This window comes from Mus pahari, chromosome 3 (genome assembly GCF_900095145.1).
Source record: "Mus pahari chromosome 3, PAHARI_EIJ_v1.1, whole genome shotgun sequence".
In the NCBI taxonomy this organism is placed as follows: Eukaryota; Metazoa; Chordata; class Mammalia; order Rodentia; family Muridae; genus Mus; species Mus pahari.
In genome coordinates this window covers 1,007,473-1,024,221 of record NC_034592.1, presented here as the reverse complement: position 1 = coordinate 1,024,221, position 16,749 = coordinate 1,007,473, and the positions used below count along the sequence as shown (strand labels likewise).

Below are 16,749 nucleotides of genomic sequence, written 5' to 3'. Positions count from 1 at the left end.
AGGAGAGGAGAGGAGAGGAGAGGAGAGGAGAGGAGAGGAGAGGAATGGTTCCAGCTTTTCTTTGGTGATGTGCCTTTTGGAATTAGTGTCCTTAGAAGCAGCAAGAGGTGGAAGGCCTGTAATCTAAGCAGAGCAGTGCTTGCAAGTGTGAGGTATAGGAGAGGCAGCGATGCTTTCAGAAACATTATTCTTGGTGCTGAATTGAACAAAGAGTTATTACTGCTGGAAAAAAAATATACCCAGTAACGCATTGTTAATACTCTCAGATTTGGGCCCAGAGAACTGTACTGTGAATGGAGTGGGAGATAAATAGAGAGGAAAATGGCAAATTAAGGGGAAAAATAACCAGGAAAAGAGAGAGAGGGGGGAGGGAAGAGGGAAGACTGCCTGCTGGCATCAGCAGAGATCACATAACCAGTGTCTGATGCATTTCCTAAGGAATCTGTGTGTTTGCAAATTGCTGCAGTACATCTCAGCAGAATGGAATCGAAGTAACGAAGAGCTGACTAGCAGGCAGAGTTGGATAAATTCCCTCAGTACTCCTGAAATATAACAGAGCAAGGAACAGTATAATGAAAAATAACAGAGAGAGTAGCTAGGGGCTTAACTTATGATCAGTGTTCATTACAACAAATGACACCTTCACTGCAGAGTTACCATAAAGATTATTGACTCTTACATAATGTGGGTCCCTTCTGAATAGATTCTAGAACAGCTCAGCCTGTGAATGGTAGGGCTGGAGCAAGCTGAGGACAGAAGATGTGCCCAATCCCCTCCTCATGTCTTCAATTAGTACTGGCATGCTGCCCATTCAGAACCCTGGACAGAGTCTTCTGCACAGTGGATTCGCTGAATGCCTCTGGCACTGACTAGGGTGGGCTTGCCTTACTAAGTGAAGAGGAGTCCCAACGAGTGACTGAACCTGTCAGTTGTTTTATTTCTAAGGACCTTCTGTGTATCCTCCACCATTTCCTATTTTCCTCGGGCATACATAATACAGCATCTTTTAAAATATCTCTCTGGAAAGAAACTACATTTTGTGTAAAACTTGGTACAGACGAACATAAGGCGTCTTTGCAATTTTGTGGTCTTGCCCAAGTCTAGAATGGACAAACCCCAACTCTGAGCACATTCAGCAGCCTGGATTTTCAGTACCTGTTTAGTGTCTCCTAAATACTCGGTACTTGGTTTTATTCCATGCTTATGACAGCCCCACGAGATATGTACTCAAGCCTAGTTTACAGATGAGGAAGACCTCTCAGGTCGAGTGGCTTGTTCAAGGTTACACAGTCACCAGGAATTATAGATGACTTTCAGAAGAACTGCTTCAAGTCTTCTGTAAGTTAGTTTCCATACAATGCTGACCATGTAGGAAGATGTCTTATCCCCTGACCTCTCTCTCTCTCAAAGCATACAGTCTACTAAATATATATAGGCTCTCTGCTTCAAACCAGATTCCACAAAGAAACTGAAAAAAGCTTGTTGTGCATTTATGTGTTAGGGCTGAAGATATAGGGTCAGTTCTCAGAGGTCTTGATGCATGAGCATCATTGAGTCCTTAGCATTCACATAAAAGCCAGCCAGGGTAGGATACAGTTCTTCCCCTGCTCTGGAGGCAGAGACAGGAAGATTTCCAAGACTCACTAGCAGGCCAGCCTAGCCTGAATTCTGAACCCTAGGTCACAATGAGAAATTCTGTTTCAAAGAATGGGGTCTGACTTCTGAGTAACAATACCCAAGATTATCCTCTGGCCTCTCCGTGCACACATCATATCTACAAGCATGCTTGTACATGTATGTATAGACACACACATGCACCTTAATTAAAAGTGACCCTGCCCTCAAGAAAGCACTTCCTGTCAGGATTAGACAGACAGATAGACAGACAGACAGAGAAGCAGTATGCTTTGGAGGCACAAGCCACCCATTGTCACAGAATGAAGCATGGCTACTCTATATAGACAATAAGTTGTTTGAATTTTCTTTTAATTTTCAGGTTGTTTTCTTTTCTTTTCTTTTTTTTTTTTATTTGAGGTTCGTGGAGAAAATACTTCACTAAGAAATAGAGATTTTAAAGTAGTGAGCCTTGATATACACAGCAGATCTAATGTGTGTCTAATATCATTTCAATGTTTTTTTCCCTCATGAAGTCTGACTATGATATCCTCTCATGGTCTATAGAATCTACCTTCTGTTCTACAGACCCTCCATAGCTAGAGCTGATTGCTCCGGAATGTGGGCTGTTGTATTTGCATGCTCCTTCTGTGTGTGTGTGTGTGTGTGTGTGTGTGTGTGTGTGTGTGTGTGTGTGTGNGTGTGTGTGTGTGTGTGTGTGTGTGTGTGTGTGTGTGTGTGTGTTCCCTTTAAGATCTTCTGTCCCATGCCATCATATTGAGCTGGGAGGAGTCTCCACACCGCCTGTGCCTCTGGCATCTCCACCTTACACGGTTACTCCACCTCACATTCACCATCTGCACATGGAATGTTCTAACACCTTCCAGGGGTGTTTTGTGGGTGAGATTCTTCGATGAAGCACTACAGCTTCTTGGATTCAAAGGGGCTGTTGTGACAAGCGTCAGCTCTTTCATGCCCACCCACAGCCACAGCTTTCGCCTGTTGGAGGCATCAGCCACAATGCGCCAAGTCCAGAGAGTTAGCCCTTCTTCACACTACTTCCCTGCTTCTCCTCAACGCTCCTAGCTGATGCCTGGGATCTAACAGATCCTGATGCGCGGCCAACCTAACCTATAATCAATCCTGTAGGATTTCTAGCCTTTTTTCTTCTTTAAGCTATACATTTCTCAGGGACTCTTAAAATATGATTTCAAAGCAAAAATAGAGTAATAAACAATTTTCAGAGTGAATCAAGACAGGAAGTATCTTACAAACATCCTTTTGAGGATGTTTCTTCCCTTAAAAGTCAAAGTATGCAAATCAAGACTAAAGGAAGGTGAAATCCAAGATTCTTCCTTTTTTGAGCTGTCATATCTACATGATTCCTGTCACAATTGATGTCTTGACTTCAAATACCTCACTGTACTGCCAACGGATCCCCTTGTCTACCAAGAGCTTCACTCATCCCTTGCTGCTAAAGTCTTCACATCACAGCTAGTGCTCAAAAGCTGGGATCTTAGATGAAGAACCAACATTGACTTGATTTGCCATAGTTCAGAGATGCCAGTGACCATACCCCAGAAACAAAGCTTGCCGGAGGAGCTTGGCTATGCCACAGCTGAGGCAGAAGGTGCTAGCTGCCTCCTCCTGCTTCTGCTAAAGTCCCACGGATAGTAGCCTTGTAGATAAACCACATATAGACTCTGTAGCCAGAGAAATTTTGGTTTTAATTACTGAAGTTTTCTTTTGCTTTTGGTTTTATCTTAATGATTTGTAAGTAGAAGTGATTTACCTCACCCAATGCTGAAGGAAAAATAAAAATAATACAGCATTGTTTTCAATGTCAGGCATCATGCCACATAATATAATCCAGCACACAGTGGGCCTTTGCAGTGTCATCCCTGTGAAGTTTCATTTAAGTGTGTTCGTGGTTAAGTGAGTTTGTATAACTGAAGTGCAGTGTAAGCTCCATAGACAAAGTACATGCTATAAGTTGGTGCTGAAGTGAGCCCATGGGCTCTGCTTTGGTCCACCTCTTCCCCCATGTGACGGCACAATTTTGGGAAAACCTTTAAGAATCAGATCCTAGCTAAAGGAATTAGGTCACTAGACACAGACATATTACTATTATACCCAACCTCTGGTTCCTGCCAGACCCTCTGCTTCCTGTCTACCACAGTGTGAATAGTTCTCCATCACATACACATCCCACCATCATCCTCTCCATAAGGTATTTTTTTGCTGACTGTTGGGTACTAGGCCCAGGAACTTGAAAAATAAAATTGACGTAGATACCGTCTTATCCCAGAGGCATTCATGGTCTCTCTGGAAAGTCACCGTGGGATGCTTTTGATTGCCCTATTTATGTTACACCTGCTTTCCTTCAGTCAGCAGACATTTACAGTGTGTCTATAACATACTACCCAGTATCACATTTCTCTTCTCTCTGCCTAAAAACCTGACAAGAATCAACTTAAGGGAGGAAGGACTTGTTTTGGCTCAGTTTGAGGGAACATCCCATCATTGTGGAGTAGGCTTTGACAGTAGGAGTGGATGAAGGCTATGGTGACAGTCTTGAGATGCTTGATCACATCTCTATGGATAAAGAAACAAAGAGAGAACCGTGACACTCACCTGCCTTTATCAGTGGTCCCTTTTTGTCCAGTTTAAGACCCCAGCCCATGAGATAGTGCTGCCCTTACTGAACATGGGTTCTTCCTATGCAGTAAAACCTTTCTGGACACAGTTCCACTAACACACTAAGCACTAACTCCTAATGAGTCTAAATCAGCCAAGAGGAAAATGAGGATTGACCATCACTACCAGGTAAAGAGGGTACTAAAGAAGACAGGCAGGTTCTCATCCTCTAAGTATTGTCTTCTATTGGATGAGGCAAGAAGCAATAGTAATCATATAAACAACATAACACTATTGTGATACACAGTAAAAGGGAAACTTATGTCATCAATGAAAATGTTGGCCAAGAAGGCTAGGGAATTCATACTTTGAAGCATCAATGAGTGACTGTGTCAGCACACAACCCTACTTTGATGCTAAGCCTCAGAGGAAGAGGCAATCTTATAGTAAGATCAGCCAGTGGGTTCCAGGCATGTCGTAGTCTATGGACTCAATTAATGTCATTGGACACAGTGTCTCTCTGTCCTTTCAGTTTTGTTTTACCTATGCCAGTTTCTCTCCTGTCACACTAGGCTAGTGTAGGGTACCAGCTGATCTGAACTCTTATTATTATTCATTAAGTAAAACAAAAAAGAAAGGGCATTTCTTTGGACCCTAGACCTGTTTCTCTGGCTGGCTGTCGTGGACCACCTACTCATTTATCATCCAGTTAGCTTAGCCAAGGTGACAGACTAAGACTGAGCTGTGAGTCATGTGGCCTCCCCCCAAACCAGCAGCATCCCCAGAGTTGGCTATATTCTCATCAGAGTACTTAAGCTTCCCATGCTCTGTGTCTTCATCTGTCAGCAAACACGGTGATGGTACATTTCTAGGAAAGAATTTGGGAAGCACTCCAGACAGGAGGATAGTCAAAAGGTGGCAATAGCCTGGCGTAGGATCAGGAAGGGACATTGTGCTGCCTAATTTTATGTCAAATTGACACAAGTTGGAATCATCAGAGAAGAGGGAGCCTCCATAAGATCCAGCTATATAGCATTTTCTTAATTAGTGATCATTTGACGAGGTTTTTCCTACTCAGTAAAAACCCACCATTGTGGGTGGTACCTCTGGGCTGGTGGTCCTGGGTTCTATAAGAAAACAGGCTGAGCAAGCTATGAGGAGCAAGCCAGTAAGCAGCGCTCCTCCATGGCCTCTGCATCAGCTCCTGCCTCCAGGTTCCTGCCCTGCATGAGTTCCCTCCCTAAATTTCTTTTGGTTATGCTATTTTATCATAGCAATAGTAACCCTAACCGAGACAAGTGATTGCAGAGTATGGGGAGGTAACCAGGGACTAGAGTAATCAGGTATGGGCCCTTGTGTGCAGGGCAAGATCAGCATTGTACAATACCGCTGATTCACCGTAGGCAGGAGAAGCATCCTTGGATGTATACAGAGTACAGCTCTCTGGTCCCTCGTGCCTTTTTCTGGAGGTATAGAGCTCTTCTACTCCCTATATTGAACCCACGTTTTCAGTTGATGGCCACTGTTTTTGTGCACAGTCTCTTTCTGTCCCTCTGGGTGTATTTTACCATCCAGCTCACTGGCCTAGGGACAGTGATGGTGCTATTTTGAGTGACTTGTCATGTTCCTGCTTCAATTCACTTGGTGTTGATTTATCATTTAACAAACAAAGGACAATCTCATTTCCCATACATTCAGGTTTTAGAGTAGCACCTCAGCATTGGTCCAACTATTGTAATCCCCATATACTTGGTAATTTTGTGTCGGCAGAACATGAAGTTTAAGGTGATTTATAGAATATGAACAAAATGTCACAATAGCTTGTGGTATTTTATTTTATTAGCACCTAGTTCTCCATGTTCCAAAATCTCTTTGAAAAATTACTATTTAACTTTTAAAGCCAGACTCAAGGTATTGGGTTTTCCTAGTGGTGATCTTGAAGGATAATCTTGAAATGAATAAATGGCCCTCACAAAGGGAGTTCCTTGTTTTACTTTTCATGTTTATGAATTCTTTCTTTTCATAAAAAAAAAAGTCTCCCCAGATACAGTGTCTACCAGAGAGGGTCTTCTCCGTGTCCTTGGCTTCTTTTCTTTCACCTCTGAGTTCAATTTGGAAATCGCCACATTTAGCACTTTGCTGTTTAATTTAAAAGGATTACCTATTTTCTTAAATGCTTAAGCAGCGGAGCAAGTTGCGGCTATTGATTTTCTCTGCATGTATTCCGTGAGAGCCGTTTCTGCTCCTTCCCCAGGGAACATAGCTCCTGAACTGCATGCTCGCTGGTGACAGCTCAGACCTCTGATACATAACCAAAGGCCTTGCCTAATATCCTCTCGACTGCTCAGGGAATTTTTATTAAGTAAAAGCATCATTAGAGTAGACAGGATGATGAAGTTTAATGAGCATCTTTTGTGCCTGGTATTGTTGGCTTTGCTCTGCCCAGAAAGCACTCTTCTCCCCTCCAGTGGGGCAAAGAGTGAGGCTGGAGGTTGTGGCGCGTTATCAATTCTGCCTTCTACTGTTGTATTTTGGCATAAGGTCATGTGTTCCTCTGGGCTGTTTTTCTAGATGCTGCATGCACATTTATGTTTGTACATTCTTTGTACACTGTGTTGAGAACAGTGAACATTGGGAGAAATAATGGTGAAGAGGTGAAATACCCATATTGCCACTAGTGAGATTGTGTGGAAGCATCTCTCAAAAGGAAGAAAAAAAAAATCATAGCATTTTGAATTAATGAGACTTCTCTTAGGAACTGGAGAATAGTTATATTTTTTCTTCAGAACTCAGCAATTTATGTGCTAAGATTCTGTCACCAGTCCCTCATAGCTGCAAGATGGGATAAATAAAAATATCGCGAATGCTTATTAATAATCTGGGCCTCACACTTTTTCCACAGATTTATTTGCAGTGATGTTAAATTTAGCATTCTATCATCAGATTACAGATTATAGGCAAAATTACTTCTCATTATTTTTGCTGGCCATCTACTCAGGTTTTAAATTTTGTTCTTTTCTTTTCACGGAAACACCCAAAACAGTAGGGAGGCATATGACACAAGCAAACGACTTCACAACAGCATATTGCACCTCAGTATACCTGGCATTCTGAAACACAATATTTACACAGCACACAATGTGTTTCTCATGTGCCTTGGGTCTACAGAATACAAAAGAAGTGAAGTTTGCATTCCCCACTCTCAAAAAGAAAGCATGGCTCTGTCATTGAGAAAACAAAGCTGGAGCTGACTGGGACAAGATAACGTAGGAGGTTTGAACTTTGGAGGGATTGTATGGGTTGACCCAAGCCTGAAGTTGGAAAGCATCAGTTTTCTCACTTGGATAAGAAGGGCGACTGTGACAGTGAATAATGAGAATGTGGAAGCCACAGTGCAGTGAGCATGGTGTCATCGAGCCATTCTGCCGATGCCTTGAAATAATGAGTCAGGGGCAGGAGTGGCTGTGTCAGCCGGGACTTAATGGTGAGAGCCTAGTAAACCCCACATCACTTCCTGGGGCAGAATGAGGCTGAAGGAAGAACAGAAAACTGGGGCAGTCTCAAAATAAGGTTGAAAACTGACTTGTAGATAGGACCCAGGCCAGCATTCTGGCAATAAAACACAGATCATCCAAAGCAAAAAAAAAATTAATTAATTAATTAATTAAATTAAAAATATATTTAAAAAAAGCACAGATGCCTAACCAAATGATAGTGGGTTAAACACTGTTATCAGGCCTCAGATTGCCTTAGTGACTTTTTTCTCTTTAATATGTGCATGTGTATATGTGTGGGTGTCTATCCGTGTGTATGGGCTAATATGTATGTGTGTATACATGGAGATGCAGGGTTGACATTTAGCAGAGGTTGGATGAATCTTTATTGTTGGAGACAGGTTCTCTCTGTTGAGCTCAGATCTCTGTATTTCAACCAATCTAGTTAGCCTGCTTGCACTGGGGATCTGCTGCCTCCTTTTTTGAACCACTGGAATTAGTTAGGCCACCTTTATATGGGTTCCCTCAGGAGACCTGGACTTCTGTACTAACGTTTATCCAGAAAGCACTGTTTAACCACAGAGCATCTCCCTAGCCCGAACGTTTTTCCCAGATTATCTTAAGGAGACTGATTGCCTTCTAGGTAGATGGTTCCCAATATGTCCTTAGAACTCCTTGGAGGAGGCTCCTTGGCGGCTCTTGACTGCTTTGCTACATTTTGTAGTGGATTCTCCAGCTGGCTTGAAGAGGCCAGTGACTTGGAAACCTTGATATAGTCATTGGAGCTGTAAAAACAGATGATCTTACTGTAGAAGAGGATACAAAGAAATGAAAGCAAAGGCAAGGGACAGAAGAAGTCTCCAGAGGGGGATTAAGGGGATTCCAGGACAGTGCTTCGTAGCCAGGAGAGCAAAACCTCCTGCAAGGAGTTATGTGGTCCACAGATAGTGGTCTTCACGTGACAGCACACAGAGATGGTCACAGAAGAAGACTGTAGGACTTAACAATGCAAGAAAATGTGGGGGGGGGGGTTAAGACTGGAAGTGTTGCCATTCTGTAGAACTCAAACATGTCATAATGCTTACTAAAATACCGATAGCAAAATAATCTCATATTAGGCTGGAACTCATTGCTATTCAGTCCTACCTTCTAAAAGGTTGTAGTTTTCAGTTTCATGGACTTTGTCTGGTTGGTGTACGACTGCTTCAATAACATGCTTCAATAAAACTGCTTTTAAAGGTAGGGGCCTGGTGACAAGGGCAGTCTGCAGAACCTTTTGCTAATGGTTGCCCTGGAGATGGTCCTCACAGAGCATCTTCTGCCGGCCACTCCAGAATAGCTTATTTCTTTTAGTCTTGGTCTTCCCAAATGGGGGTGGAGGGTCCTTGTGTTTCTGAGCGATGTGATTCTTAGAGCATCCACTGACTGATTGTGCCTTTAAAGTTGACTGTGACCTGCTTGCCATGCTTCTGAGAGAAATGAATGGCTCCTTTTTCTGTCACTTTAGAGTGTCCTTTGTTGTGAGGGTTTTTGTTGTTTCTTTGTTTTTCCAAACTCATTAACCATCTCCCATTTATCCTCTACAAACTTCAGATTTCACAATTGAGATTTTTCTAGGACTCTTTGCAAAAAGAACACCCCTCAATCCTCATCTTCCAACTCGCTTGAGCATTTTGCCCAAGAGTAGCTGTGTAGGTAATCTTGGCCTATTCTCTCTATCACCACTGTCAAATTGACATAGCCAGGTGGCAGTGCCTGTTGGAGTCTTTTCCAGAATGGGAACCCAAGGGCACATGGACACAACATAGATTCCAGGTCACACTTCTGGTGTAGCAGTGGGGATGTGGGGGTGAAGACAAAGACAAAGAGAAAGAGAGAATGGGGACTGCCTAGGTGACCTGAGTCATGAGTCTTGTGAGATATTAAAGGTGGCAATAGCCATTACAGCATCTATCAAGTGCCAACATGGACAGGATCATTTCTACATTTCTACTTGTCTAACGCTATCTTTCTTGGAGCCCTTCAAGGTTGAGGGGGAAATTTCATTTTCATCCTGTGGATGAGAGGATCAGACTGTGGTGACTTAGTGACAGTCCAAGGCCATGTAGCACTTGAATCTGAGTGGTGTACAGGACAAAGAGAGGAGGACACAGCTGGTATTCTTCTCCAGGAACCCACCATCCTGGATGCTGTGGGATGCTGCACAGAAGGAATATGCTGTCATGGAAGTGACAAAGAGTACCCAGGGCTGAGGGATGGCTGGGGTCTGGTCAGGTGCAGAAGAAGAAATGAACAAGCACGTAGGGAAGGTTGGATTGTCCTTTAGGGCCTAAAGGAAGGATTAGGGTATTCTCACCAATTGTGAGAGAAACCAGTGATCTGTCTGTCACACTTAGCAAGTGGAGGTCGCCCTGGATAATAAACAGTACAGCCAAGAATGGTACCCAAGAACTTGGATCCTGAGATACATGTCATTACTGCCCTACCTCATCTCTCAGTGGGGAGAGCTGCTCAGGTTAAGGCTGACTCTCATCTGCCCACATAGCTGAAGGAATTAAAGGATCACACAGGGGACAGAGGTGTCATCCAGCCCTTCAGTGACTCACTGAGGAAGTGGGGCGAATGCATTTAGCTCAGCCATGCTTGCCTTCTTCAAAGAGAATCAAAATCTCTCTTCTGGAGTGGCTAGAGCATTGTGGTTTAGAGAAAATAGCATGTTATTTCTCAGTGAAAATCCCTAATGAAATAAGGCAATCATGTGATTATCTTTATTAATAACTCTGAGTAGAACTCCACAACATAATCCCAAGTTTTCAAAAGTGTTCTCTACCTACTTCCGATAGACTTGCTGTAATGCCCAGCATACAGCTACCCTGTAAGGAGAATCACTCGCTTACAGTTGAAGAAACTGAGGCATGGCAAAATGTGGGTGGGTGGATGGGTGTGAAAGCTGCCAGTCCTTTGCCCAGAGTCCACACTGATTAAAGGTCAAAACTCTGAAACATCTACAGTGACTGATCACCCCTTTGTAGTGACTTGCTATGAACCCCCAGGAAATGTAGGCACACAGAGCGGACTGCACGTCCCAAAGGCTGCAATTCAAACACAGGAGCATTCCTGGTCTTTCTCCAGAGGAAGCAAAGCCTTGCTGAGGGCTACATGACTTTTGCATCTCTTTCAGAACTGACTTTTCTCGATCCCCACCCCTCTAGGGAATCTCTTGCTTGCCCTGTGGCTCACCTCATTCAGGCCATGCCAGCTAAGTCCTGGTTCAGCTTGAGTTCTCTTTAACCCTTTTGTTGTTGACATGCCTTTCCTAATACTGCAGTAGTTCTTCAATTCATGTTATATTAGTTAACCTTTCTCATTCTTATGACAAAATACCAGACAGAAACAATTTAAAGAAGGAAGGATTCATTTTGTCTCTTGATTTCAGGAAATACGAATCCATCATGATGTGTAAGGCATAGCATCAAAACCTTGTGACAAGGCTTGGTCACATCTGGAAGCAATGCGGGACCAGATGCTAACCCAGGCCATGATTCTAAAGACCTCCTCTTAATGGCTTACACCTTCCAGTTAGGTCTGTGTCTCAATGGTTCTGTAGACATGTCCCCCAGGTCCCCCAAGAAATCAGTGCCATTAAGGATCAAGTGTTCAAACACAGCCTTTGAGGAAATTTTGCATTTACACTAGAACACATATGAATGAACTGTTTTGTTTCTATTGGTTTTGATAATCAGTCAAACCTGGTGTCATCTTGAGTTCAAGCATGTGGTTTCTTTCTCCTGTGTGGGGATAAGAAGTTGTAAAACAAAGGAAAGGCATAAGAAAGAAGTGTAACCACCCATCCTGAGATTAGGGGTGTCCTTGTGAAAACACAGAACCAAGTCAGACATTGGCTGTGTGCTAAATGGGAGGACCTCAGAGAGAAGAGGCCTCTGGGGGAGCCTGGAGCCCCTGAGCATGGAATCTGTGGCCTCCGGTGAAGCAGCCTCTAGGGAAGGGATTGTGGAGGCAGAACAGTGTGTTTCTGAATGTGCAAATTGAAGTGGGGAGAAGGGTAGACAGCTCTGCTTTGGCTCAGGGTCCCTTCTGCTTGTCTCTGGGAGAGACACTGGCCAAGGAATCCATAGGCAGCAGTGTTGACAACATGGGATTTGGGCGACAGAACTAAGGTTCGACTTGCTTTGTGCTCCATTAGTTCTTTCTGGGTTATAGGACCCCAGGTGTCCAGGCCACTCTGACCATTATGTCAGCACAGCGCTTCCTAAGCTTCTAATTGCTGCGGAGCTTAACACACTCCCTTGTAACCTGGATGCAAGCAAATGACTGTCCCCTTTGCCTATAGAGCAGTCCCCGTGCCTGTCTCTGAGCTCCACCTCCTATCTCCTATGAGCTGTAAACTTGGAACTCTCAGCTCTGTAAGGGCAGATGTCTCCATCACCACTGTTGGAACAACAAGCTTCTAACTGACACTTGGGAGACTACAAAAGAGAGAGCATCATGCTACCTACTGAAACACTAATGCCTGGCTCACCTCCTACCAAGAGGATAACTCCAGTTGCCAGGCCCTTCCCTCAGCCTGTCAGCCACAGTGTTGATGACAATCGAGAGCATCCTTGTGTTCCACACTGTGCATAGATGCAGTGTTAGCATCAAAAATGGCAGGAAGGGTTAGGTGTGTATCTTAGTGGCAAGGCCCTTGCCTAGCATCCTGTGGCCCTGAACTCCTTCCTTAGCACTGTATGGTAAATAAAATAATAAGTAAATATACACACACACAAACCTCTAAATGAATGGATGTGACTCCCTGAGTAGGTATTAGAACAGGTGGCTCCTTACACAGAGAGGCGAATCTCTTGGCTGACTCTGATTCCATTAGGAAAGAGTAGGTGCAACTATTCAAGTAAGGCTAGTCCTTTCTTCTAGAGACACTGAGGGCTGAGATATGCACAGGACTCTCTGGAAAACACAGTTATATCAATAAGGGGAGTTAAGACTGATCTCTATTTATTTTATGGTGGCTTTAATTTTGTTTAATCAGAATTACTCATAAATTATGGATTAATTACTATCCACCGTGCAGTGAAATCCTTTCCACGATGGATTCCATCCACTGTAATTGTGGGGCACTCTGTCAACATGTAATCAGCGGTACTTATTAATGTGGCATTGATGTGTGGTGGCCATCCCCACACCATCAATCACACATAAGCAGTCAGCATGATCTCCAGCACCATTGCTCTTTGTCACATTAACTAGCCACTGGGCTCTCAGGCCAAGCATCGGTGCTCACTTCTTTTGGACTGGCAGTGTCTTTCCAGTTCAGTGGGGCTTTGTCCTTGTAAACTGAAACACCCTCAGGTTTTAGAACGCCACTCAGAAAGGGCTTTGTTCTCACAGTCCTGAAGATCCCTTCTTCCCTCACCCTGCCCAGGAAATGTAAAGTACCAAGAACCTTGTCCATGCAGAACACTGTCACAGAGGGTGCATGCACATATATGCATGTCTGTACAGAACACTGTCACAGAGAGTGTATGCACATATGTGCATGTCTGTACATGCATTTGTAAAAGTGTCAACTCTTGGAGTGTATGGGGCAGGATAAATAGAACATTTCTGGTGCTTGAATATTTAAAGTTCTTCCTAAAGAAACTTAAACTAGTAAACAAAGCTAATGACTATTTCTCTCTCTCTCTCTCTCTCTCTCTCTCTCTCTCTCTCTCTCTCTCTCTCTCTCTCTCTCNTGAATATTTAAAGTTCTTCCTAAAGAAACTTAAACCAGCAATTGAAAAGAATCAATCTCTCTCTCTCTCTCTCTCTCTCTCTCTCTCTCTCTCTCTCTCTCTCTCTCTCTCTTTCTCTCCCCCCCCCACCTCTCTTTCTCTTTTTAGCCTCTACGGTAGACACATGCAAGCGAACCCAGAACCTCCAAAGAAGAATAACGACAAATCAAAAAAGATCAGCCGGAAACCCCTAGCAGCCAAGAACAAGTGAGAAGTAGACACAAACCGGGTTCTGGTCTCTTCCTTAACGCCTCCGGCCTTCTTCTCTGTCCTGCACATAAATACAGCGTGCTGGTGCCTACGTTTCTTTTTTAAAGAAAATCCTTTTCCCCTCCTCCTCCCGGTGCTTGAACGCAGCCTGACTTTTGCACCTTTGAGATTCTTGTGGTAGGTGGTGCAGTTTTTACAAAGTCTTACATTCCTTCTCATTTGTTTCCTTAAAAATGCCAAAGGCAGAAAACAAAGCTCTCATTCTCCTGCAAATTCCATGGTAGGCACAGGTTTCAGTTCCTTGAATAAACGTCACAAGGCTGCTTATTATCAAAAGAATAATTAAAATCATGTAACCGCTTAAATGTCACAGTTAACACTTTTCATTCTTTCTGTTTATTCATATAACTCATTATTGTGCCTTATTAAAAAATCTTCCTTCACCGTCAAGCTATTATGTTCATTTAACTTCCAAATGATTTTAATAAAATCTTGAATTTATATCACATGTTTCTTCTTGACAAAAATAAAAAAAAAACTAGTATTGGGGTGTGCACATTTTTTATCACTTCTCTCCACCCCTATCCATATTTTTTTTTTACCTCCTCTAATGTTATTGATTGTAGATGATAATCTATGGACCTTACCATGAAACAAATACAAAATTAAATCAGAGTTAGTTTTCTCTCACGTCAGTTTGTCAGATTTTTTTTTGCCCCGTCTTCTTCTCCTTTGAAGACTGTTTCTACGTTAGGAAGGAGGAGGAAACGAAGATCTAGGAGATTGCCAGAGGATGTTGGAAAGCAGCATTATCTCACCAAACAAAGCCATGACTGGAGCCAGTGATGCTAGACAAGGGCTGGGAAATAGGAGGAAGAAGACAAACTAAAGCATGTCAGGAGAGAATCTGTTCACATCAAAGAATTCTCCTAAGAGACTGATGCTGAAGAAGTTGTACAAACGTACACAATCTATACCATCCCCGATATGGAGACTACCTTGGCAGAGTCACTTAACCAGTTACTAAGCATGCTCAGTGAGCAATTTTCCCCCTCCCCAGCAGCGGAGTGTGGAGATGAAAATAAACCCCAACACAAGTGTTGTGGGGGTACTCTTAGACCTATCAACACAAAACAGGTAAGATGAAATACACAGATGCACTCTCAATGGGCTCTCGGAGAAGGGCATGCCTCTTTCCTCTGCTATATCCATTTCCCAGCTAGCTGTACCTAAGCTGTGTTCTAAGTGAGCCAGAGTCAGGAAAAAAAAAAAAAAAAAAAGCCTTGAAGTACTTGGTCATGAATTTATCTCAGTGGACACTGCATTTCAGATTCTTGGCTCTAATACCCTGGGAACACATTACCAAGGGTCTGGGGGATGGGGGCAGTCCAGCTACCATCACCTCTTTCAGTGATGCTTACAGGAACTTAGTTTTCTTCGCTATGAAGTTTTTTAATTATCATTTTAAAGCTTGGGAAATTGTAGAAGGAAGAACAATGCCACTATTATTGGTTGGATGATGTCACCAACAATTAAATTAGCAGCAATGTATTAGTAACAACAGCAATATAAGGGTTTGTAAGAAATTTCTCTTTCAGAAAGATGAGCTCCCTAGATAGGGATATAGCCAAAACATTTACATTTGTTAGTAATCAAAAAATTACAAATCAAAACCAGGCAATGTATAACAAGTATTTTTGAGGTGGGCTTTAAGGGCTAAAGGAGGATGGGAGACAAGCATTCTTCTATACTGCCGTGGGGAATATAAATTCCCATGAAGGTTGGTTGTAGCATTTAAATAATACATAGACAAAAGCCCTGAAATTATTTACTTCTGAACAAGAATTTGTTTCCAAGGGTTTATCCTGAGGGCGTTGCCTGAGATAGAGAGAAATTATCAGGAGCATTGCCTTCATACCATGGTGTCTAGCTACATGGTGTTAAATGTAGGGAGAGCCAAATGATCCGACAGAAGAATGTCGCGTTATCTAAATGAGACTTCCATGAAGATACTAACAATCGATGAACAGTGTTTAAGGACAGTGGGGCATATCTAATTCTACAAGATGGTTAAGTAGCAGAAAAGGACATTAAACTGTGAAAAAATTTACCTAATTTTACTTTATTGTTTAATAAAGTGTTAGTAGGATGTGCTTGCAAAACTGAATGGAAGAGACTGACCTTCCTCTTGGATTGGGAACTAAGTTTGTTGTTGTTGGGTTTTTTTGTTTTTTGGGTTTTTTTGTTTTGTTTTGTTTTTGGTTTTTGGTTTTTTTTGAGACAGGATTTTTCTGTATAGCCCTGGCTTTCCTGGAACTCACTCTGTACACCAAGCTGGCCTTGAACACAGAAATCCGCCTGCCTCTACCTCCCAAGTGCTGGGATTAAAGGCATATGCCACCACTGTCCAGTCCATTTTTAAAATTTCTATAATGACCATGTAACTTGTAATCAAATGACATTAAAAGTGTATTTTTTTCAGAATGAAATTGGTATATTATTACATATAACATACTCCATAAAATAAGATCATGCATTTAAATTCAAAGCATAATATGAAATGTCACGTTAGCATTTTTTGTTACTAAAATGGATTTCTACTCTTCTTTTAAGACTTATTTTATTATTTATGTATGTGTATATGTGCAGGTGCATATATCTTTGAGTGCCCACATATGCCAGAATCAAATCTCCTGGAACTGGAATTACAGATGGATGTGCATCTCCAATGTTGGGGGCTGGGCACTGAATTCTCATCTTCTGAAATAACAGCAACCACCCTTAACTAGTGAGCTCTCTCTCCAGCCTCCATGTCTTCTGGTACTCTATGATGACCTGTTACCTAGACTAACAGAAACAACACCATCACAGTGCAAAAGGTAGCCTCTGAACAAGCAGAAATCAACCTTGAAATCATGTCTACCAACTATTTATACTTTTCAGTCATTCAAGGTATTTTGCTGGCAAATATTTTATTTTATGACCTAAAATTAGGTGTCAATCAT

General features: G+C 42.5%; 1 protein-coding gene across 1 annotated transcript in view; it reads left to right on the top strand.

The window, feature by feature from the left end:
- Positions 1 to 14,288, top strand: part of Rsu1 (Ras suppressor protein 1) — a 190,619-nt gene extending 176,331 nt beyond the window's left edge. The window contains exon 9 of the mRNA XM_021193255.1: positions 13,643 to 14,288. Within this exon, the coding sequence (XP_021048914.1) occupies positions 13,643 to 13,745 (103 nt within the window). The 3' untranslated portion in view covers positions 13,746 to 14,288. The remainder of the gene's footprint in view (positions 1 to 13,642) is intronic.
- The last annotated feature ends 2,461 nt before the right edge of the window (positions 14,289 to 16,749 follow it).